This window comes from Agrilus planipennis, unplaced genomic scaffold, assembly GCF_000699045.2.
Source record: "Agrilus planipennis isolate EAB-ADULT unplaced genomic scaffold, Apla_2.0 scaffold13, whole genome shotgun sequence".
Classification (NCBI taxonomy): Eukaryota; Metazoa; Arthropoda; class Insecta; order Coleoptera; family Buprestidae; genus Agrilus; species Agrilus planipennis.
The window spans coordinates 94193-119005 of NW_020439040.1; the positions used below are offsets into that span (position 1 = coordinate 94193).

At 36.0% G+C, this 24813-nt stretch overlaps 3 protein-coding genes across 3 annotated transcripts; all 3 read right to left on the reverse strand.

The window, feature by feature from the left end:
* Positions 1-5434: 5434 nt before the first annotated feature.
* Positions 5435-6010, reverse strand: LOC108744162 (zinc finger protein 572-like). The gene has a single exon (XM_018479790.1). It carries the CDS (start codon positions 6008-6010, stop codon positions 5435-5437), a length of 576 nt encoding a protein of 191 aa, XP_018335292.1.
* A 705-nt stretch (positions 6011-6715) lies between these two features.
* Positions 6716-23900, reverse strand: LOC112905088 (zinc finger protein 774-like). Its single transcript, XM_025976774.1, has 2 exons — positions 23789-23900; positions 6716-8409 (listed from the first exon to the last, which is right to left on the reverse strand). The coding sequence occupies exons 1-2, from the start codon at positions 23898-23900 to the stop codon at positions 7886-7888; spliced, it is 636 nt and encodes a 211-aa protein (XP_025832559.1). The 3' UTR covers positions 6716-7885.
* LOC108744191 (zinc finger protein 525-like) lies at positions 10189-11815 on the reverse strand. The gene has a single exon (XM_018479840.1). The coding sequence runs from the start codon at positions 11669-11671 to the stop codon at positions 10712-10714; it is 960 nt and encodes a 319-aa protein (XP_018335342.1). The 5' UTR covers positions 11672-11815; the 3' UTR covers positions 10189-10711.
* Positions 23901-24813: the final 913 nt, after the last annotated feature.

The following is a 24813-nucleotide window of genomic DNA, read 5'->3' on the forward strand; positions in this document are numbered from 1 at the left end:
GACTGGGTGATTATTAGATTTATTAATCGATTATAACGATAAATTAATCTATTAATCCGATAATTTTCCCACTCCTGGCCAACCCTTGGATGTCTACGATATTTCAGGTACTTTTACGTTTGTGTATATGAAAATTGCAATACATACTCGACGATCCACTTCGAAACACTTAGTTTTTCTAACCCTTCTGGTCTAATTAAGGGTGGGTTGTTATTAAATTTTACAATTCACGATTCCGATTAATCACTTATAAAGATTAATCGATTAATCGGAAAATTTGCCCTACCCTATCTAATTGTAACCGAAAACCATGCATCATTTATAGAACATAATGCGTTTTCCTGAAAGAGATAACACTCTCAGGAACCTATTTAAGCCACTTTCATCCACCCTTGCCCTTTCTTTATTAAAATATTGTGCAATACAGTTAATTCTTTTCATATTTAAGTTTTGTTCGTCATTTTTTCAACGTTCTACAAAAAGATGTACCTACGGTAGAAACTTCGTGGGTTACTGACATTACAACTTGCGCTACTCCTTTACCAGAAACCTTATAATATTGTAAGAATATAATAAAAAGCCACAGTCATTGGTACATTCTCATTTTCAAGATAATACACTCCAATTAATTCTTCACAATATAGGAGTGTTACAATTTATCTTTGTAATATTCAATTAATTATATAATATATACGTACCTGGGTGAAATCGAAGAAAGTAACGACTTTGTAATGCAAAAAAAGGCTGATTAAGTGTTAATCAAACATTTATTTTAACCTGCCATTTTATAAATAGTAGTTGCTTACCTAAATAAATAAACGAAAAAGAAACTTACCTTACCTACCACAGAACTACTTATTTCTAACGTGAAAATGTTTAGGATACACACTAAAGCAGCTCTTTTATCAAACCCTATAATTTTTAACCCGAAGAAAAATAATTATTTGAGTTGTTCTATTTCATTTTTTTACGCGATCATTAAATCCTTTTTAATACTAATATAAACTAATAAAAACTATCCTTATTGCTAATAGTCGTAAAATCAGAGCCGTCATATCATTTATGCATGTGCTTGTAGATCATTTCTTATCAAATAAGGCACATTTAAGGATGTTTATCTGTTTAAAGTCGCGAGTGTATAATCAAACTGCTTGACATCGTGAAATCCTTGCCATATTAACAACTTTATCAAATATGAAATATTATACTGAAAATTCGTTTCTGAATTTTTTACCCGCTACACGGTACCTCAAATTAATGAAGGAAAAATTGTTGCTGTTGTCACATCCCCGCCGGGAATCGAACCCGGGACCTTTGGCTTTACGCACCAATGTTCTGACCACTAAACTACGAAAGGTGACAACAGCAACTACGACCAACCGACCTACAAGGCTAACGATCCGTCGAACTGATGTAACTATACACTGATTATACTATGATTAAACATACATACAATTTAGACATCTTTTTAGAAGTGACTTAGTTTAATATGAAATATTTTTTACCCACTACACGCTACCTCAAATTAATGAAGGAAAAATTGTTGCTGTTGTTACACCCCCGCCGGGAATCGAACCCGGGAGTTTAGTGGTCAGAACATTGGTGCGTAAAGCCAAAGGTTCCGGGTTCGATTCCCGGCGGGTTTGTGACAACAGCAACAATTTTTCCCTCATTAATTTGAGGTAGCGTGTAGTGGGTAAAAAATTCAAAAATGAATTTTCAGTAGATATAATATTTTATATTAAACTAACTTACTTCTAAAAAGATGTCGAAATTGTATGTACGTTTAATCGTAACTTTATCAAAATTTAATCCCAAAAACCTCAAATAAAATTCATGTTGCACAATGAGCATTCAATTTGTTTTACATCCTTAATGTGTTTTAATATGAACTTCATAAGGTTCCTTGTTTGTATACACTTCCCCGCATATGTTACATACGTAAGGTTTATGCGTCAACCTGTGCGCTCGCATTAGTTCGTAGGAAGAAAACCTTTCACCGCACAAACGACATTCACTATGTTTCTTGATTTTGTGATTGGCCAGACTTTGCGTTGATTTGAAACTTTCGCCGCATATTTCGCACGACAGCGGAGGTTCGCCGTTGTGATAAATTCTGACATGTTCGTCATAAGGTTGAAAAGTTCGAAAACGTTTGTCGCATATTTTGCACTTGTAGCGTTTGTAAGACTCGTGGGCATGAATATGGAGCCACATCTTTTGTCTCTGATCTGACTGTACATCGCACGAAGGACACTGATACATGTTATCTTTCCGGTGAGTTCTTGCGTGCGCGACGTATTTAAAAATTTTTTTAAATCCAGCATTGCAATCGTCACAATTATAAACGTTCTCGTGACTTTCGTAATGAAGGTTGAGTTCTTGCTTAGAAGCAAACAATTCGAAACATATTTCGCACGGGTGTTCGAATGTTGTCATTGTTTTTGCTTTCCTACCGAGCGTTTTCGCAAAATTTATTGTTGCGTCCTTTTTCTCGGTGTGAGTGAGTTCATGTTCTTTTTTACAATTTTTTGAAATAAATTTTTTGTTGCAGAACGAGCATTTAAATGTTTTTTCGTCTTTGTGTGCTTTCATAGCGTGAAGCCCCAACATCGCCTTACTTCTACACTCTTCCCCACAAATGTCGCATTTATACAAATCATGCGTCATTCTGTGTCTTTTCATTAGCTCATAAGACGGAAATCTTTTACCACATAAATTACATGCACTGTGTCTCTTATTTCTGTGATTGTTCAGATACTGCGAAGATATGAACTTTTCATCGCAAATATCGCACGACAGCGGAAGTTCACCCATGTGATCAATTTTGACGTGTTCGTTATATGGTTGATAAGTTGGAAAACGTTTTTCACATATTTTACACTTGTACCGCTTATAGCACTCGTGCAACTGAAGATGACTTAAAATTCTTCTCTCATCGTCTGATTGTACATTACACAAGGGACACTGGTACATGTTATCGACTCTGTGGCTTTTTGTATGAGCGACGTAGTCCATAATCTTTTTAAATCCTGCATTGCAGTCGGTGCATTGATAAATATTTCTGTGATTTTCGTAATGAAGGTCGAGAGCTTGCTCAGTAGGAAAAAGTTCGAAACATATTTCGCAGGATTCTTCAATTATGCTTGTGTTTACTTTTTGACTATCTGTTTCCATAGAATATTCTGTTGGATCCTCTATCTTAATGTGAGTGAGTTCGTGATCTTTTCTACAATTATTCGAAATAAACTTTTTACTGCAGAAAGAGCATTTAAATAGTTTTTCGTCCTTGTGTGTTTTAATATGCATTCCAAACGATCCTTTACTTGTATATACCTCTCCGCAAATGTCGCATACATACGGATTATGTGTCAACTTGTGCTTTTGCATAAGTTCGTAAGAAGGGAACTTTTTGTCACATAAACGACATACACTATGTCTTTTGATTTTGTGAGTGAGCAAATTATGCGAAGTTTTGAACTTTTCACCGCATATTTCGCAGGATGGTGGAGGTTCGCCCATGTGATCAATTTTGACGTGTTCGTTATAAGGCTGATAAGTTGGAAAACGTTTTTCACATATCTTACACTTGTACCGCTTATAGCACTCGTGCAACTGAAGATGACTTAAAATTTTTCTCCTATCTTCGGATTGTACCTCACACGAAGGACACTGATACATGTTATCGACTCTGTGATTTTTTGTATGGGCTACGTATTCCATAATTCTTTTGAACCCTGCATTGCAATCGGTGCATTGATGAACATTTTTGTGATTTTCGTAATGAAGGTCGAGAGCTTGCTTAGTGGGAAATAGTTCGAAGCATATTTCGCAGGATTCTTCAGTTGTTTTTACTTTTTTACGAAGTGCTTTCTTAAAGTATACTGTTGGATTGTCTATTTCGATGTCGTGTAGACTGCAATGCTGGAGAAGCTCTTTCTGGGTGAAAAGTTTGGTACACATGTCGTGGTGATGACAGTAATATATTTTTCTCTGGATTGATTTCACACGATTTGCATGTTCGTCATCTTTCGGTAACTCTTCGGCTTCGCTACAAATTAAACGATATTCTCAAAACATTGCAAGAACATTTTCGGTACTACTTACAAAAGAGGTACTTGTTTATGACACTTATAATGCTCTTGTAGCGTTTCTTGATTTACGAAAATATCCAAGCATATTTCGCATGTTAACCCTTCCCTTTTATTTTCTTCAGGATCTTCAAATTCCATTTTTATTAGGATAGGCTCTTTAATATCTGTTTCTTCATCAGTATATTGCCTAAAAATATGAATTATTAAAAAAAAATGAAGTTATGTCAAGATAAAACGAGACGAGAAATACAATTAATTCTAATAGTCGATTAATCGAAATAATTTGAATGTGTAAATGTGGGCACCCAAGTATGTTTATGTACATATATGCTAGACGACCTGACCCTTGACAAATTAGAACAGAGAGTGGTTAAGGTTAAGTGACGATTAGTACTACTATCGTCACTTGGTCCTTCTTACCGCCTGATTTAATTGGGGATGGGTAATTACTAAATTTAACAATCGATTATTCTGATTATCGAATTATTTTTAAAAACTAATAATCGGCTAATCGAATAATTTGTCGTCCTACTGAATTACCAGTCGAAAATCGCGTATCATCTACATTAAAATGTGCGTTTCCCTTGGACAAACAGCGGCTAATATTTACTAATTGTTGAACATTAGTTTTAATATCTTCTTACAACAAATTATCTTAAGATAATGAACAAAAGTTTTGCATCTGAATATAGATATACGTTCAGTTATCTTGAATATGGGTACTTTCGTGTTCATTTTTACTTGTATTTGTACTAAATTTTCTGTCACAGAATTAGCACTTAAATGGATGCTCACCCGAATAGGCGCGAGAGTGCTGATGAGATCTAAAGATCGAAATCGCGATTTTCGCGACAAATCATAGAGCAGGAACGTTTCTTCTGTTGCGGAGGAAAAGAACGTTTCGGCTCAAATCACTTTCTCCACCTGGCTGCGATTTAAATAAGGAGTATCTCCAAAAATTATGAATAAAAACAATCTTTTAATATTATAAACTTTGCGTTTTGTTAACGCAAATAGAGAAATATGCATACCTACACATTCATTCATATTTATTTTATTACAACATTCACAATTCAATTTATTCCATTTTAAAATTAATGCTTATTATAAACAAAACAATTAACTAATATGCTTATTAGATTAACTTTATTACAGATAACACACTAGCCTAAATTTAAAGAAATATAAGGCTATCCATGTTGGAATCCTTAGTAGAATTAAAATTCGGTAACTGCGGACGACACTATTATGGATGGAAGCGAAATTGTTAACGCCCGAAATAAAAATTTGCACTGCAGATGCCCGCAGCGAATGCAGACGAAACGTCCGAACCTATTCGCTCATTTATCCACAATGTGGGTACGCTTGTGATGGGCACGGAAATGTCTAGCCATACCCGTTCTATAAGTGAACCCTTTATTACACTCAGGACATTTGTACGGTTTGGTTCCCGTGTGAGTGTGTTCGTGATCTTTTCTCATATTGCTTGTACTAAAGGCTTTATCGCAGAGTGAACACTTAAAAGGACGTTCACCCGTATGGGTCCGGGAGTGTACAACAAAACTGCTCCTCTGAGCGAAACCTTTGTCACAGTATTGACATTTGAACGGTTTCTCTCCCGTGTGAATGCGCTCGTGTTGTGCTTTATTACCATCATCACCAAACTTTTTATCACAGAACGAGCAGGCATATGAACCGTCACCCGTGTGGATACGGGAGTGTCTAACCATTGAGCTTTTCTGGGTGAAACCTTTGTTACAGTGAGGACATTCGTAAGGTTTATTCTCGGTGTGAACGCGCTCGTGATGGGCGCGGAAGTGTTTTGCGACACCAGTTCTGTAAGTGAACCCTTTGTTACAGTCAGGACATTTGTATGGTTTAGTCCCCGTGTGAGTGTTTTCGTGATCTTTTCTCATATTGCTTGTACTAAATGCTTTATCGCAGAGGGAACACTCAAATGGACGTTCACCCGTATGGGTACGGAAGTGTACGACCAAACTGCTTCTCTTAGTGAAATCCTTGTTACAGTGAGGACATTTGTAAGTTTTATTCGCACTGTGAATGTATTCATGAATTGCTTTATAGTTATATGAAATAAATTTCTTGTCACAGAATGAGCATTTAAATGTTCCCTCCTCGTTATATCCTTTAATGTCTACCCCAATTTCATTTTTAATCCTCGTTTTTTCTTTTTGAAGTAGCGCGTTCTCAAAATATACTGTTGGGTTCTCTATTTCGATCTCATGGAGCTTGCAATGTTTGAGAAGTTCCTTTTGAGTGAAAAGGTCAGTACACGTACTGTGGTGATGACAGTAATACATTTTTTTATCAAATATTTCTGCATCACTGTTGTACTTTTCAATTTTTTGCATTTCTATCTCGAGTTTCCTACAAATTGAATAATTTCATAAAACATAGTAAGTAGGTACATTTTATATACTTTTGGCACAACTTACACAAAAGGCGGATTTTGGTGACACTTGTAATGTTCATGTAAGGTTTCTTTTTTTACGAACACATCCATGCATACTTCACATGATAATTCTTCCCTTTTATTTTTTTCAGGATCTATATGTTCCGATGGGACTGGCATGAACTCGGTCCAAATATAATTTCTAAAAATGGAATTGGTTAAAAGGATGTAAATTATATTGAACAGGATTTTTTTTTATTGCTTTGCAGGAACCAGGCAACATTTATAGAGCATAGAGTTTTTTTTTAGGAAACGACATCCCTCTGACTTAATTCATTTTTATATAACTACAATTTTCTCTTTTAGTAGTTTGTTTCATTTATTATACACGTATCACATATTTTGAGTTCTGACTATTTTGATATTTAGAAACTCTGGGTAAAAATATCCCTTTAATGCTATTGTTACATAATAGTAAGTATCAATAAATTATTAAGCCACTGACACAAAGTTTGTACATGTACATTATTTATTTAAAATTGTAAGCTAACACCTACTTACCTACTGGGTAAGCGACCGTTTAAGTAACGGAATCAATAATATTCAAGGAGTTGAATCCAAGATCACAGGGAAAGGCGGTGAGGCGGCTTACCATCTTCACTCACCTTATGATAATTGTCTGCCATTTTCTACGTATTATTATTGTTGTTAAGTTGTTGTTTGAGTAAATAAATTGTTTTTATTCATTAGGTAGTATGAAATATTAAATAAATTGTTGAGTAAGTTACTCTACATTATACAAATTCACCTAATATAATATTAGAGTAAATATAAGTACCTACTTACATTTCTAAACATAAACATACAATTCGTTTTCATATAACACTATAAGTAAATAGAACAATTGAATTTATTACATCCAGAAATGATTCTTTATTAAAAGCATAAAATAAATACAGTTTCACTTTAGTACCTACAGTTAACATAGTAGTATAGGTAGACGAAATTAAGAAATAAGATTTTCACGACCAGAATTTCCAGCATAATTAAGTTCGGGCTGATGGGCATAATTTTCGAATAATTAAAAAGAACGACACCATATAAGAAAAAAGCAAATTATAGAACATTGGCTTTTTATATATTTTGGTTATAAACTAATTACTGTTACGGTTTATCCCTTAGGGAGTATCTAACCCTAGAGGTTCTGCAGGTAAACCCTTTACTACAGTAAAGACATTCGCGTAGTTGTTCCCGCGTAATCTCTTTAAGTATAACTTTTACTAAATTTCTGTCACATAATGAGATGTTAGAAGTAATTCAACTCGTATGTGCAACCATTTTGGATTGCTGGGTGAAATATTCGTTACAGTGATGACCTTTACACCGGTTTATTTACCATGTGAGTGCGGCGTTCGTGTGTTTTTCTATGATCATCTGACGTAAATGCCCAGTCACATAAGGAACACTTAAACGGACGTTCGCCCGTATGGATACGGGAGTGTGCAATCATACGGGACCTCTGAGTGAAACCCTTGTTACAGTGATGACATTTGTGCGGTTTGTTCCCCGTGTGAGTCTGTTCATGCGACTTTTTATGATTAATTGTAGCAAACGTCCGGTCACAGAAGGAACACTTATAAGGACGTTCACCCGTATGGGTACGGGAATGTCTAACCATGGTGGTTCTCTGGTTGAAACCTTTGTTACAGTGATCGCATTTGTACGGTTTACTTCCCGTGTGCGAGTATTCGTGTTCTTTTTTAGTATTATTCGAATTGAATTGCTTGTCACAGAAAGAACACTTAAAGGGACGTTCGCCCGTATGGGTACGGAAGTGTTTTAGCATGGTGGCCTTGTAGTTGAAGCTTTTAATGCACTGAGGACATTTGTACGGTTTGTTACCAGTGTGAGTGTGTTCATGTTCTTTTCTAGATTTGTTCGAATGAAACTGCTTGTCACAGAATGAGCACTTAAAAGGACGTTCACCCGTGTGGATACGGATGTGTACGACTAAAGCGGTCTTATTAGTGAAGCCTTTACTGCAGTGGGGACATGTATACGGTGTATTTCCCGTGTGGGTGCGTTCGTGTTCCTTTTTAGCGTTATTCGAAGTAAATTGTCTGTCGCAAAATGAACATTCGAAAGGACGTTCCCCCGTGTGGGTACGACAGTGAATAACCATGCTGGTGTTGTTAGTAAAGTCTTTATCACAATGAGGACATTTATACGGTTTATTTCCCATGTGAGTGCGTTCATGTTTCCTTTTATTACTATAGTCACTGAATTTCCTTTCGCAAAATGAGCAGTTGAAAGGACGTTCGCCCGTATGGATACGACAGTGCCTAACCATTGCCGATCTCTGATTGAATTCTTTATTACAGTGAGGACACACGTTGGACTTATCCGCGGTGTGAGCGCGTTCGTGTCTTTCCTTGTAACTGTTTGAAATAAATTTCTTTTCGCAGAATGAACAACTAAATGGTCTTTCCTCATTATGCAGTTCCTTCTTAATGTAAACTGTTGAATTCTCTATTTCGGAGAGCTTGTCGCGATTGACAAGTTCATCCTGACTGAAAAGTTCACTATGGTCTTGGTAATAATACACTTTGCTTTCGAATGGTTTTACAAAATTTTTACTTTCCTCTTCACTGTTTACTTGTGATTTTCCGGCTTCGCTAGAATTAAACAACATTTACAAAACATGATGACAAAAAATACTTAATACATTTTTGGCAGTAGATACTTACAGAGAAGGTAGATGATAGTGACATTTGTAATGTTCTTGTAACGTTTCTTGGTTTGTGAACGTATCCAAGCATATTTCACAAGGTACTTCATCTTTTTTAATTTCTTCAGGATAGTCAAATTTCATTTTTAACAGGGTGGGATCTTTGATATCTATTATTTCATCAGTCCAAATATAATCTCTACAAAAAGAAAAAAGTCAGAAAATGACGGTATATAAATTAAAGATTCAATATTTCTAACCATCTACTATGCAGAAATTATGTAACAAAAGCACTATTAATATTAAGTCATTTTCTTCCACATGTAAAAGGACGTTCACCAGAATGGATACTGGAGTGTGTAACACCATGATGACTTTCGAAGTGAAGTCTTTATCACAGTGACCACATTTGAACAGTTTCATTCCCAAGTGAGTTTATAATACTACCAACATAATCATTGTATTTCCTGTCACAGAATTACTTGAAAGAACGGCCTTCCAAATGGGTACGGGAGTGTGTGACCATACAGTTTTAGGAGTGAAACTTTTTTTAATAGCGGGGACATTTATACAGTTTAGTTTCCGTGTGAGTGTGAGAATTTTTGAGGTAGTTTTTATTACCATTTCAACGAAATTTCCGGAAACATAATGAGTTTCTTGCCATAATATCTGATCTAAGTGAAACCTTTATTACAGTGAGTACATTTATAAGGTTTATCCTCACATCAGTGTGAGTGCGTTCATGTTTCCTTATAAGTACAACCACCTGCAATAAATTTCTTGTCGCAAAAGGAACACTTAAAAGTGTCTAACTATATACCTTCACCGCGTGAAATTCTAATTACAACGAAAACATTTGTAGAATTAATCCACATTGTCACTGAATAACCCCAGATGACGTAGAGAACTTTATTTGTAAACATTTATTAGTAATTGTGATTTCAAACAAGAGCATATCATTAATCATAAATGACCAAATCGGCGTTCTGTAGGAATTGGTTACGGCGTGCTGATGAGATCAAAAGAGATCGAAATCGCGATGTACACATCACATAGCTGAGCATGAAGTTTTGTTCTGTTGTGGCACATTATAGGTAATAAATGAGCAAGTCATAACGTATTATTTTGAAAGAAAAAAAAAACGCTCTGATCTTTTATTGTTAATATTAAAGTCACTGCCTTTTGGTGGCGTAAATAGGGATACATGTATAGATATTTATTTTATTAGGTTGTTCACAATTCAATTTAATCTATTATAAAATTAAATTAAATTAATTAAAAACTAAGCACTTAAGATTAACTTTAATACAGATAATATGAGGAAAATGCGGATGACACAAACGACATTGCTTACGCGGCTTTTTATTATACGATTACACTCTTTCCACTGAAGATGTTAACCGCAATTGTCGACGAAACATCGGAATCTATCTGTGTTCCGTTTTGTACTAATTTTTCTGTTATACAATGAACACTTTAAGAAACATCCATCCTTGCGGCATGGACACGGGAGTGTCGAACCATGGTGTTTCTGTAAGTAAACCCCTTATTACAGTCAGGGCATTTGTGTGGTTTATTTCCCGTGTGAGCGTTTTCGTGATCCCTTTTAACATTGCTTGTACTAAACGACCTGTCGCAGAATGAGCATTTATACGGCAGTTCGCCCGTATGGGTACGGGAGTGTGTGATCATAGGGGATTTATGATTGAAACCTTTGTTACAGTGATCACATTTGTAAGGTTTAGTTTCCATGTGAGTGCGTTCGTGTGATGTTTTATTACCATTTGTGGTAAACGTCTGGTCACAGAATGAACACTTGAATGGACGTTCGCCCGTGTGGGTACGCGAGTGTATAACCAAACTGGTTTTCTGAGTGTAACTTTTGTTACAATGATGACATTTGTGCGGTTTCTTTCCCGCATGAGCGCGTTCGTGTGCTTTTCTATAGGTGCTTGTAGTAAATTTCCGATCGCAAAAGGAACACTTAAAAGGGCACTCGCCCGTATGGATACGGGAGTGTGTCACCATGCTAGTTCTTTGATTGAAACTTTTGTTGCAGTGATGGCATTTGTACGGCGTCTCTCCCGTATGGATGCGTTCATGTTGTTTTTTATACCTCAACAAACTGAACTTCTTGTCACAGAAAGAACACTGAAAAGGACGTTCTCCCGAATGAATACGAGAGTGTTCAGCCATACCACCTTTCGTTGTGAAATCTTTATTACAGATATTACATTTGTAACTAGGTGAAATAAATTTCGTGTGGCAGGATGAGTTTTCTAATGCTTCTTCGATTTTGTCGCTCATTTGTCGCAGTGCTTTCTCAAAGTATACTATTGGGTTTTCTATTTCTATGTTGTGTAGCTTGCAATGTTTGAGAAGTTCATTTTGGGTGAAACGATCAGTACACGTACTGTGGTGATGACAGTAATACATCTTCGCGCCAACTATTTCTACATAATTTTCTTCTTCACTGTTATACTTTTCAACTTTTTGCACTTCTTTTTCGAGTTTCCTACAAATCAAATGATGTTCTCAAAATAGAAAGTAAGAACATTCAATATACTTTTGGCATTACTTACACAAAGGGTAGATGTTGGTCAAAGTTATATTCTTCGATCGTTTCTTGTTTTACGAACACATCCAAGCATACTTCACTTGATACTTCTTCCCTTTTATATTTTTCAGAATCTACAAATTCCGGTGTAACTGGTGTGAAACTAACGTCGGTATCTTTATCGGCCCAAGTATAATTTCTGAAAATGGAATTGGTTAAAGAAATGGCAAATTATATTAAAGAAGAAAAATATTTTTGGTTGCCTTGAAGAATCCATGTGACATTTATAGAACATGACACTTTTTGTTTTCTAGGGGAAGACATCTTTCCAGCTTAATTCATTTTTATCCTACTCCAGCAAATGGATTACAATTTTTCTCTTTCAGTCAGTCTTTCGGCGTCTCTGAGAGCGTCTCTCACAGTCTCTGTATGAGAGACTCGAACGATAAAGTTGTTAATTCGAGATTCGAGTCTCTCATTCAGAGACTGGATACGAAATGAGGATCTCTCTATGAGCGGCTGAGTCTCTCGTTCAGAGACTCGATGAGAAACGGAGACTCGAGTCTCGCCTTCAGGGACTCTGAGAGACTGAACATTTTTATTTCAGGAGTATAATTCACTTATTATTATACTTGCATTAAATGTTCTGAGATCTGATCACTTTTTTATTTTGAAATCCCTTCAATGCTATGAATACGATAACGTAAACAGAATAATATAGATAAAAATACATTCTCATATTTTTATTTTAAACTTTAAACAACAATTAAATTATTTCATACAGAAGTTTATTAAAAGCATAAAATAAATAATTAATAAACCCTTACTTTATTACAGACAACAAACAACATAACAGGTAGGTAGGCGAAATTAAGAAAATAGATTTTCACTGCTAGAATTCCCATTAGCTGATGCATAATCTCTACCTCATCGTTCATTCTGACCATGGCTTATAGCCTGAACCTTAATTCTCAGAAAATAAGTGCACAACAACTGGCCAAAATCAACATAGTGGATCAACAAATAAACAGAATAAAAACACATAAAGTTGAAGTGAATAGTGTGTTCCCACTTACTAACCTCTTGTGCATTTTAATATTTTTCGCGAGCGTAAGGAACCACCTCTCGATGGTTCAGAATGTTTTTATTTTCAGCTATAGACAATTGAATTTATTTTATGACATAATTGCTTATTAATAACAAAACAACAGTTCATTTAATATTCACTTTATTACAGACAGCAAAAATATTTCCACTTAGAACGTATTTTTTCGGTAGGCTTAAATATGAAAGGATTGTGAAGTCAAAACAGTAGAGAAATTATAGAAAAACTGACTTTGACTATTATACACTTTGATAAGAGCACTAATTAATTTTGATTATTATTTCTAAGTATATTTTGTTCTTCATTCGTCAATAGTATACGAAAACACAACAAAATAAAGTGGGTAAAATGGGTTGCACTTACGCTTAATTAAGTAATTGTTACTTAATCGATCATTAATATATGTACTTATGTTTGTTCTAGATCAATTTTGTAAATGTAATGTAAAGAACCATGTAATAGGTAGTAAAATGCAAATATTCTAACGTTAACTGGATGAGCACTTAAATGAATTTTTATCTCCAGTGTGCTTGCGTTCATGACTCTTTTTACGAAAATTTGAAATGGATTTCTCGTCACGGAATCTGTATTTCTGTGCACGTTCCTCCGTATGGGTACAGGAGTGACCTACCATACAGGATTTCTGAGCGAAACCTTTATTACACTGAGTACATTTGTAAGGTTTATCTCCAGTGTGCTTGCTTTCATGATTTTTCTTAAGATAATTCGTAATGAATTTCTTGTCACAAAATGCGCACTTAAATGGACGTTCACCCGTATGGGTGCGAAAGTGAAGCACAAAATTGCTTTTGTGAGCGAAAACTTTATTACACTGAGGACATTTGTAGGGTGTATTTCCAGCAGTGTGCTTGCTGCTTTCATGACTTTTCTTTTGAAAATTTGAAATAAACCTCTCGTCACAGAATGCGCACTTAAACGGACGTTCACCCGTATGGATGCGAGAGTGAACAACAAAAGTGGTTCTCCGGGTAAAACCTTTATTACACTGAGGACACTTGTAGGGTTTAACACCGGTGTGCTTGCTGCTTTCGTGATTTTTCTTATGGAAATTTGAAATAAACCTCTCGTCACAAAATGCGCACTTATATGGGCGTTCGCCCGTATGTATACGAGAATGTGCAACAAATGTGCTTCTCCGAGCGAAACCTTTATTACACTGAGTACATTTGTAAGGTTTATCTCCGGTGTGCTTGCTTTCATGATTTTTCTTATGAAAGTTTGAAATAAACCTCTCGTCACAAAATGCGCACTTATATGGGCGTTCGCCCGTATGGATACGAGAGTGTATAACAAAAGTGCTTTTGTGACCGAAACTTTTGTTACACTGGGGACATTTGTAGGGTTTATCTCCGGTGTGCTTGCTTTCATGACTTTTCTTATGAGAAGTTGAAATGAATTTCTCGTCACAAAACGCGCACTTAAACGGACGTTCGCCCGTATGGGTACGGGAGTGTATGACCATATATCTTTCCTGGGCGAAATCTTTATTGCAGTGGGGACATTTGTACGGTTTACTTCCTGTATGAGTGTATTCGTGATCTCTTTTCTGTTGATTTGAGTAAAATTTCTTGTCGCACAATGAGCATTTATACGGTCTCCCATCCCTATGCCTTTTCATATGCCCGTCGAAGGACGTCTCTTTAATCATCTTTCCGCAAAGGTGACATACGTAACGCATTCTGCAACTGTGCGGCAATTTATATCTCTGCATTATTTTGCGAGAAGAATTCGTTTTACTAGATTTAATTAAAGGATGCTTTCTATATTTGTGATTGGCCAGTTTATGCGACGATTTGAAATTTTCACCGCATATATCGCACGACAGTGAAGGTTCGCCCTCGTGGTCAATTTTGACGTGTTCATTGTAAGGGCCATAATGTGAAAACCGTTTGTCGCATTCTTTGCATTTGTAACGCTTATAGGATTCGTGGAAGTAAATATGCCTTAACAATCCTTTCATAGTAGACGATTTTCTATCACATGAAGGACATTGGTACATATTATCTGCCCTGTGAGTTCTTCTATGAACGACGTATTCGCGAATTCTTTTAAACCCTGCATTACAGTCGGCACATTTGTAAACACTTTCGTGAATTTCGTAATGAAGATTGAGAGCTTTCTTAGTGGAAAATAATTCGAAGCAGATTTCACAAGATTGTTCAATTTTACTCTTGGTCCTTACTTCTTTAAGTAATGCTCTCTTTAAATATACTGTTGGATTGTGTATTTCGATCTCATGGACCTTGCAGTGTATGAGAAGTTCATTTTGAGTGAACATTTTCGTACACGTGTTATGATGATGGCAATAATACAATTTCTTTTCTACTGGTTTTACACAATTTCCAGAGTTCGAATTTTTATCGTTTTGTGCTTCGCTAGAAATGAAACAATACTACAAAATGCGGTAAGGACATTTAAAACATTCTTAGCACTACATACAGGAATGACAGATGTTCGTGATACTTATAATGTGCCTGTAACGTTTCCTGGTTTACAAATACATCCAAGCAGATTTCACACGGTACCTCATCCCTTGTAATTTCTTCAGAAACGTTAAATTTGAATTCCATCTTTCTATTGGTCCAAACATCATCTCTACAAAAAGAAATTAGTTACAAAAATGGTAAATTAAAAATTCAATATTTTTTATTAGTATGAAGGAATTATGTATCAAAATAACCGTTAAATCTGTCACTTTCTCTCCCACTCCTGATGCTTTTATTAGAATGTTCCCCTGTATTCTGTACAGCCTACATTATGCTTTAAGACCTCAGATATTTCTAAGCAATAATGAGTAAAAGTGACATACATTTGTAGGGATAAAAGAAAAAGCATTTGGAACATAATTTTCCGGTTTTAATAACAGTAACATTAAAAACATACCGACAGCTTTAACATAACATAACATAACAAAAGCTTACCAAGTAAGTGTAAATTAATAATAACAATGCGCAATTCATACCAGAAGGGTAAAGCCTGCAACATGATTTGTTGCTAAGAACTGATTTTAATTTTAATAATCTTTATTGAGGATTCAACACTGACACTATAAGGGAAACACGTTTTAAATGTATTGGAATTAATTAGATTATTGTTTGAGACATATAGGTATACATCAACACTGTTTACTACATAATGGAAAGTTTCAGAAAGCGCAAAACTCTATTTTATTTCTATGTGGGAATCGGGTTCACATAATGTATTGGACCTAATGTGATTTTAATGCAATAAACTTTTTTTTTTCGTAAATAAAAAAATATACATAAACACTCGAATATTATAATTTTTAGCTATCAACAACAGAATTTATTTTAAAAAATAAATGCTCATTAATAACAACAGTAATTATACACTTAATATCCACTTTATTACAGATAACACAGAGACGTATAATTCGGGCTTATGGGCCGAGTAGGGGTGAACAATTAGGCCCTGGCGTTTATTCGACATTTGACCTTTTCATTTGAAAGAAACCTGACAACGCATACGACAATAAATTATATTTCGAGATCTTAGTACAGACAAGTTTTCAATGAAACGAAACGTCCAAATCTATCCGTTTATTTACCTTCAATGTGCGTTAGCTCGTGTTCCTCTTTAGACATATTCGTACTAAACGTCTTGCTACAGAACGAACATTTAAAAGGAAGTTCGTCTATATGAGTAAAGGAGTGATTAATCATGTGGTATTTGTGAGCAAAACCTTTATTACAGGACGCGCATTTGTACGGTTTATTGCCCGTGTGAACATGCGAGTGCTTAGCCAAAGCAGATTTCGAATTGAAACCTTTATTACAGTGTTGACATGTGTGCGGTTTAGTTTTTGTGTGAGTGTGTTCGTGTTCTTCTTTAGCATCATTCGAACTGAATAGTCTGTCGCAGAATGAACATTTGAAGGGTCGTACGCCCGTATGGGTGCGGAAGTGTGCAACCATGGTAGTGTTATCGGTGAAGCCTTCATTACAGTGAGGACATTTGTACGGTTTATCTCCTGCGTGGGTTTGTTCGTGTTCTTCTTTAGCATTAATTGAACTAAATATCCTGTCACAGAATGAACACTTGGAAGGACGTACGCCCGTGTGGGCACGGAAGTGTATAACCATGGAGGTTCTGCTAGTGAAGCTTTTATTACAGTGAGGGCATTCGTACGATTTATTTCCCGTGTGAGTGTGTTCGTGTTGTTTTTTAGCGCCACTTGAACTAAACTGCTTGTCACAGAACGAACACCTGAAGGGACGTTCGCCCGTATGGGAACGGGAGTGCGTAGCCATAGTGGTCTCATTGGTGAAGCGCTTATCGCAGTGAGGACATTTATATGGTTTATCTTTCGTGTGAGTGTGTTCGTGTTGTTTTCTAGATTTATTCGAATAAAAGTGCCCGTCGCAGAAAGAACACTTGAAAGGACGTTCGCCCGTGTGGGAACGGATGTGTATAACTAAAGCGGTGTTTTTAGTGAAGCCTTTGTTGCAGTGGGGACATTTGTGCGGTTTATTCACTGTGTGAGTCTCTTCGTGTGCTTTTTTAGCATCATTCGAAATAAAATGTTTCTCACAGGATGAACACTTAAAAGGACGTTCGCCCGTGTGGGTACGCGAGTGGACAATCATATCTCTTTTCTGGGCGAAATCCTTGTTACAGTGATGACACTTATACGGTTTAGTACCCGCATGGACGAGGGTGTGCTTAAGCATGTTGGATTTCTCAACGAACTCTTTATTACAATACTCACACTTGTACGCTTTAGATTCCAAGTGGATGCGTTCGTGTCGTTTTTTACTATGATTCGTACTGAATTTCTTGTTACAGAGTGAACACGTAAATGGATATTCACCCGTGTGCATACGGAAGTGTATGAGCATACCTGCTTTCACGCTGAAAGTTTTGTCACAGTGATCACATTTGTACGGTTTATTTCCGGTGTGCGTGTGCTCGTGTATTTTTTTACTAGTACTTGTGGTAAATGTCCGGTCGCAGAATGAACACTTAAAAGGACGTTCACCCGTGTGGGTGCGCGAGTGTGTAACCATATTGGTTCTCTGAGTGAAACTTCTGTTACAGTGTGGACATTTGTACGGTTTGTGCTCAGAGTGAATGCGTTCGTGCACTTCTTTGTAACGATTTGAAATAAATTTCTTGTCGCAGAACGAGCATTTAAACGGTTTTTCTTCATTAGGCGCTGCTTCCTCAGAGTGTTCTGTCGGATTCTCTATTTTGATGTCGTGGATCTTGAAATGTCTTTCATCGCTTTGTGATTCTTCGGATTCGCTAGAAATGAAACAGTATTTGCAAGATGTGATAAGGACATTTAAAGCATTCTTGGAAGTACATACTGCAGGGATGGATATTCGTGACACTTGTAATGCTCTTGTAACGCTTGTTGGTTTACAAACACATCCAAGCAGATATCACACGGTAACTCATCCCTTGTATTTTCTTCAGAATCGTGAAATTTGATAATCTTTTTTTCATCGATCCAAATATCATCCCTATAAAAAGGAATCAATTAGGAAAAAGATGGTATATTAAAAATTCAATGTATTTATCCACAGAACCGTTAGTTCTAAGTCAATTTCTCCCACTTCTGCTGTTTTTATTAGAACGTTCCGGATTCTGTACCGGATTCTGTACTACTGTCTTGGGACTTTAGGAACAAATGGTAAAGCAACATCCCAACTTTAAGAACAATAGCTTTAAAAACATACCGACAGCTTTAACATAAAAGAGCCAAAGCTAATCAAGAGACAGTAAATTAAAAATACATTGCGAAAGCCATTCCCACAACATGATTTAAAGCTGAACACTGAGAATAATTTTAATTTCCGAGTCAACACTAACACTGTAAGGAAACACGTTTTAAATAAAGTGGAAAAAATGAAATTGCTTTGTTTAATATATTTATTCCTTATAAAATTCACTATCTACGTGATTTTAATAAAATAAATTTAGGGTTTATTACAATGAATGTTTATTAATAACAACTACAACTGTGTAGGTACTTAATATTAACTTATACTATAGACAACACAACGGACGTAAGATTAGGGCTTATGGGACGAGTTGAGATGAATAGTTAGGCGCTGGAGTTTATTCAGCATTTGTAGATGACATTTTCATTTGAAGGAAAATTGACAACAAATTATACTTTAAAGTCTTGGTACAGACAAGTTTCCATTGAAGATGCCGACGGCAATTGCCGACGAAACGTCGAAAACTATCCGATCATTTATCTTCAATTGGCGTACAGGTCTGACGAAGCAAGCTGGCGAGCGGTCGCGCAGGTACTTGCCCATTTATGACCTATTTGGGTAAGTCACTTGGAACCGATACACAAATAAGCTTTCAGTAGGCGTTTATTATAGTATTAATACAGATGGGACAGTAGCGTACTAGACAATAATGTAAAAACATGACTTATCAAAAAGAAAAACTAAACCTATTGCTTTTGTTTTATAGTTAGTTTTCACATTCACTCTCATCATGGGAATCTCTATCACTGTCACCAAAATCAACAATTAGTTCTTCTGGTTGTCTGTCTATTACTTGCTCACTGATCCCTATTTTTAAATATTTAATCTACGCCCCTGATAGGAATACTGAAGAATGAGGGCTGCAATCTTTATACCTAAAACTGCCTACTTTTGCCACCGCGCATCCACGCCATTTTAAAATTTCCGCCAGCTTCCAGCGTCAGGCCTGTACGTTCGTGTTCTTTTTTATAAGTATTTGTACTAAACGTCCTGCTGCAGAATGAGCACATAAATGGAAGTTCATCTACATACGGAAGAGTGTCTAAGCATGTTGGGTTTCTGAGTGAAACTTTTATTACAGAACGGACATTTGTACGGTTTATTTCCAGTGTGAATGCGCTCGTGTAATTTTTTGTTACTATTTGTAGTAAATAGCCGGTCACAGAATGAACATTTAAAAGGGCGTTCACCCGTGTGGATACGGGAGTGTGCGATCATACTGCCTTTCTGGGTGAAGCATTTATTACAGTGATAACATACGTACAGTGTTTTTCTCGAATGTGTACGTTCATGTTCTTCTTTAGCATTATTTGTACTTAATGTCCTGTTACAGAATGAACACTTGAACGGGCATTCACTCGTATTAATACGGGAGTGTGCAACCTGAGTGAAACCTTTGTTCGGGTTATTTTCCCTATGAGTGCGTTCGTGGATTTCTTTGTAACTACACGAAATAAATTTCTTGTCGCAGAATGAGCATTTAAATATTCTAATGTCAACAGTGCGACGACTTTTTTGCGGGTTATGAGTGCGTTCGTGGATTTCTTTGTAACTATGCGAAATAAATTTCTTGTCGCAGAATGAGCATTTAAATGTTTCTTCCTCATTACATCCACTAATATCAGCACCAACTTTATCCTTACTTTTCGGTTTTTTTGTTTTACGTAGTGCTTTCGTAAAATATGCTCTTGGATTCTCTATATCTATGTCGTGTTGCTTGCAATGCCCGAGAAGTTCATTCCGAGTTAAAAAAGAGTTCCTGCACATACCATGATGATGGCGGTAATCCATTTTCTTATCAATTCCTCCAGCACAATATTTATGCTCCTCGATAAAATACATTTCAATTGCCTGCACTTCTTGTTCGGGTTTCCTACAAATTGAATGATTTCACAAAACGTAGTAACATTTTATATACTTTTGGCTTTACGTACTCAAAAGGTAGATGTTGGTGATACTTATAATGTTCTTGTAACGTTTCTTGGTTTACAAAAACATCTAGGCATACTTCACATGATACTTCTTTCCGTTTTGGTGTGACCGGTATGGACTCTTTAGCGTTTTTTTCATTATCGGTCCAAGTAAAATCTCTAAAAATAGAATTGGTTAAAAGGTGACAAATTATATTAAATAAGAAAACGAAATGTGTGCTGGGACACATAGTAGAATTAAAACTTCAATGGACAAGTGGAAAATGGGAATCGCAACAAAATTTTTACTTCACGTTTTACGGGCAGACTGTTAATCTACTTGTACAATTTGAGAACCTTTCCGTAAACTTGAAGCAAAAATTTTGTTGCGATTCGTTTTTCCATTTGTTTGTTGCCATTTGTTTTTCCACTTGTCCGTTGCCATTTGTTTTTCTACTTGTCAGTTGAAGTTTCACTTCTACCATGTGTTCTAGCACACATTTTGTTTTCATAGGTTTACTGCAAACTACGATTTGGTTTTAACACAGACCGCAAATAGAGGCAATGATGCCCGGCCACATGGAGAGCAGAGGTAAGAAAACAACAGCTGAGCACAGCACACGCCGCCGGGACTCTAGCGGACTCCCTGCTCTCCGCGCTGCTGCGCATTATATCTGACTAATACTCTCCGCCGCGGCCAGCCTTTCTCTCCCTCTCATCACGCGATATACCGTCTACCCCATACACGCGGCCGTAACGGTTTTTCGTGACAGAAAAAATCGTAATATCCCGTCGTCTATATAGAAGTTTCACATTAAAAATATTTTTGACTGCCTTGCAGAAATTACGTGACATTTACGCTTCCTTCTACTGGAAGACATCTTTATCCCACTCCTGTTACTTGGGTTAGAGTTTTCTCTCTTAATATTAGTTTATTGAAGGTACCATACCTTCATTTACCAAGTGTTTTGAGATCTAACTACATTTTATTTTGAAATTCTGTGTAAAAATATCCCTTCAATGCTATAGATATTGAATTCTCTTAAGTTAAACAGAATAATACATATAAATATACACTGGCATATTTTTATTATACACTATACTTCACTCAATTTATATCACCCAGAAATAAGTGTTTATTAAAAATATAGTATAGAATTCTTTTTCTAGAAAAGTCGACAATATATGAAATTAATTGTAAAGAGCGTTGTATGAAATATGTTGGACAAACTAGGCGCCCAATTCAAATTAAATTCAAAGAGCATTTAGCAGCTGCTTATTAACTCCAGAAAATCATAGGATAAACAGTGACAATCTTAAATTAAATTAGTCAAGCAATTAGAAATAATTACCTGTTTGATAGCTTATTACAAACATTGCGTTTTGTTAACCTAAATAGAGAAATATACATATACATTTGCACATATTTTTTTTTATTAGGCTACATACAATTCAATTTATTCCATCCTAAAATAAATGCTTATCATAAACAAAACCATCATCACCTTGCACTTAAGATTAACTTTGTTAGAGACAACCCACCCTAGTCGATATAATAGAAAATAAATAAATAAAACAAAAAATGAGTAGAATTACGATTCGGCAACTGCAGATGACACTATTATTGATGGAAATGACATTCTCATTCAATTTACGTTGTGACAAGTTTTCACTGAAGAAGCAGCAGTTGCCAACGAAACGTCCGAACCTATCCGTTCATTTATTGTCAATGCGCGTACGTCCGTGTTTTGTTTTACGCCTGTTTGTACTAAATTTTCTGTCACAGAATGAACACTTGAAAGGACATTCACCAGAATCAATACTTACGGTTAATTTCCCGTGTGAGTGCGTTCGTGTAATTTTTTAGAACTGTTTCTTGTAAATGTTTTATCACAGAAGGAACACTGAAAAGGACGTTCACCAGTATGGGTGCGGAAGTGTGCAACCATACCGGTGCTCCTGGTGAAACTTTTGTTACAGTGATGACATTTGTACGGTGTCATTCCCATATGAGTGCGTTCGTGGTTTATTTTATACTTATTTATACTAAATGTCCTGTCGCAGAATGAACACTTAAAAGGACGTTCACCCGAATGGATTCGGGAGTGAGCAATTATGGCAGCTTTCGTTGTGAAATCCTTATTGCAGTTATGACATTTGTACGGTTTATCTCCCGTGTGAGTGCGTTCGTGCGATTTCTTATAATTATTTGTGGTAAATGTCCGGTCACAGAAGGAACACTTAAAAGGCTGTTCGCCCGTGTGGTTACGCAGGTGCATGACCATAGCGGTCTTATTAGTGTAGCCTTTATTGCATTGAGGACATTTATGCGGTTTATTTCCTGTGTGAGTGCGCTCGTGTTCATTCTTAACGTAATTTGAACTAAATAGTCTGTCACAGAATAAACACTTAAAAGGACGTTCACCCGTATGGGTACGAGAGTGAATAACTATATCTCTTTTTTGAGCGAATTCTTTGTCACATTGATGACATTTGTACGGTTTATTTCCCGCATGAGTGCGTTCATGTTGTTTTTTATTACTATAATCGTTAAATTTCTTATCACAGTACGAGCACTCAAATGGACGTTCACCCGTATGGGTGCGGCAGTGTCGAACCATTGCGGATCTCCGATTGAATTTTTTATTACAGTGCGGACATACGTTAGGTGCATTCGTATTATGAACGCGTTCATGGGTTTCTTTGTAACCTATGAATGGTTTCACAAAATTTTTATTTTCTTCTTCACTGTTTAATGTTTCGTCGTTTTGTAGTTTTTTGGCTTCGCTAGAAATTAAATAACATTTACAAGAAGGGCAATTAGTACATTTTTGGCAGTACTTACAAAAAAGGTAGATTATGGCGACACTTATAATGCTCTTGTAACGTTTCTTGTTTTATGAACGTATCCGAGCAGAGTTTACAAGGTGCTTCATCCCTTTTAATTACTTCAGGATAGTCAAATTTCATTTTTACTAGAGTAGGCTCTTTGATATCTATTTTTTCATCGGTCCAAATATAATCTCTACAAAAGGGAATTAGTTCGAAAAATACGATATTTTTGATTACTATGTGTCATCTACAGAACACAGCGCGATTTTCAGCAGATAAGAACGGTCTTATTTCTATTTCAGACCTGATTTCAAACTATTTATTATTTTAATACTTACAATAAGCTTCGAACAAAGAAAAAAATANTGTACGGTTTGTTACCAGTGTGAGTGTGTTCATGTTCTTTTCTAGATTTGTTCGAATGAAACTGCTTGTCACAGAATGAGCACTTAAAAGGACGTTCCCCCGTATGGGCACGACAGTGTATAACCATAGTGGTTCTGTAGGTAAAGCCTAGATTGCAGTGGTTGTATTCAATAAGTATTACGTAAGACTTAATAACTACTGATTTAAAATTATTTTATTGTGAAAAACAACATTTATCGGTAAACAACATGGAAAATTGTACTCTGCAACATATTTGTATCACTAACTACTGACACAAATCCATTAGCAGCTGAAGATAAGTTTCCAGCTGGTACTCGCTGCAAATGATAAAGATACAGCAACTGTTCCTTTAAGATTATACCTCGAAGTCTCAACAGCAACAAGTTTCCACTGAAGATATCAGTCACAGTTGCCAAAGAAACGCATTCCTATCAGGGCCTATAAGCTCTAACTTTTATTTAAACAAAATTAGTAGTATATTACGCGATAATTGTGTGATTATACGAAATAGAAATGGTACAATTAGTGTACGAAACATATTTTACAGGAAGTAAAACTTTTTTATTCGTCAATAGTACACGAATTTTCATATAAAACTGAAAAATGAAAATAACGAACGTAAAATGGGTTGTACTTATGCATACAATTCCTCAGTACAACATTTAGTAGTAGTTAAATCTTCTGTACATGTAATGCAAATATTAGAACGTTAACTGATGTAAAATTGAGTGTTCAATCAAACTATTTCGCTGACTGAAACTCCTACCACAAACAGCACATTTGTAGGATTTATATTCAGGGTGAGTGCGTTCGTGAGATTTCTGGTTAATGACTCTACAAAATTTTTTGTCACAAAATGAGCACTTAAATCGACGTTTCCTCGTATGGTTGCGGGAGTGTATAACCATAGTAGTTCTCTTACGGAAATCCTTAGTACAATAAGGACATTTGTAGGGATTATCACTGTGCCTGTTCTCGTGTATTTTTCTACTCTGATTTGTACTAAATTTCATGTCACA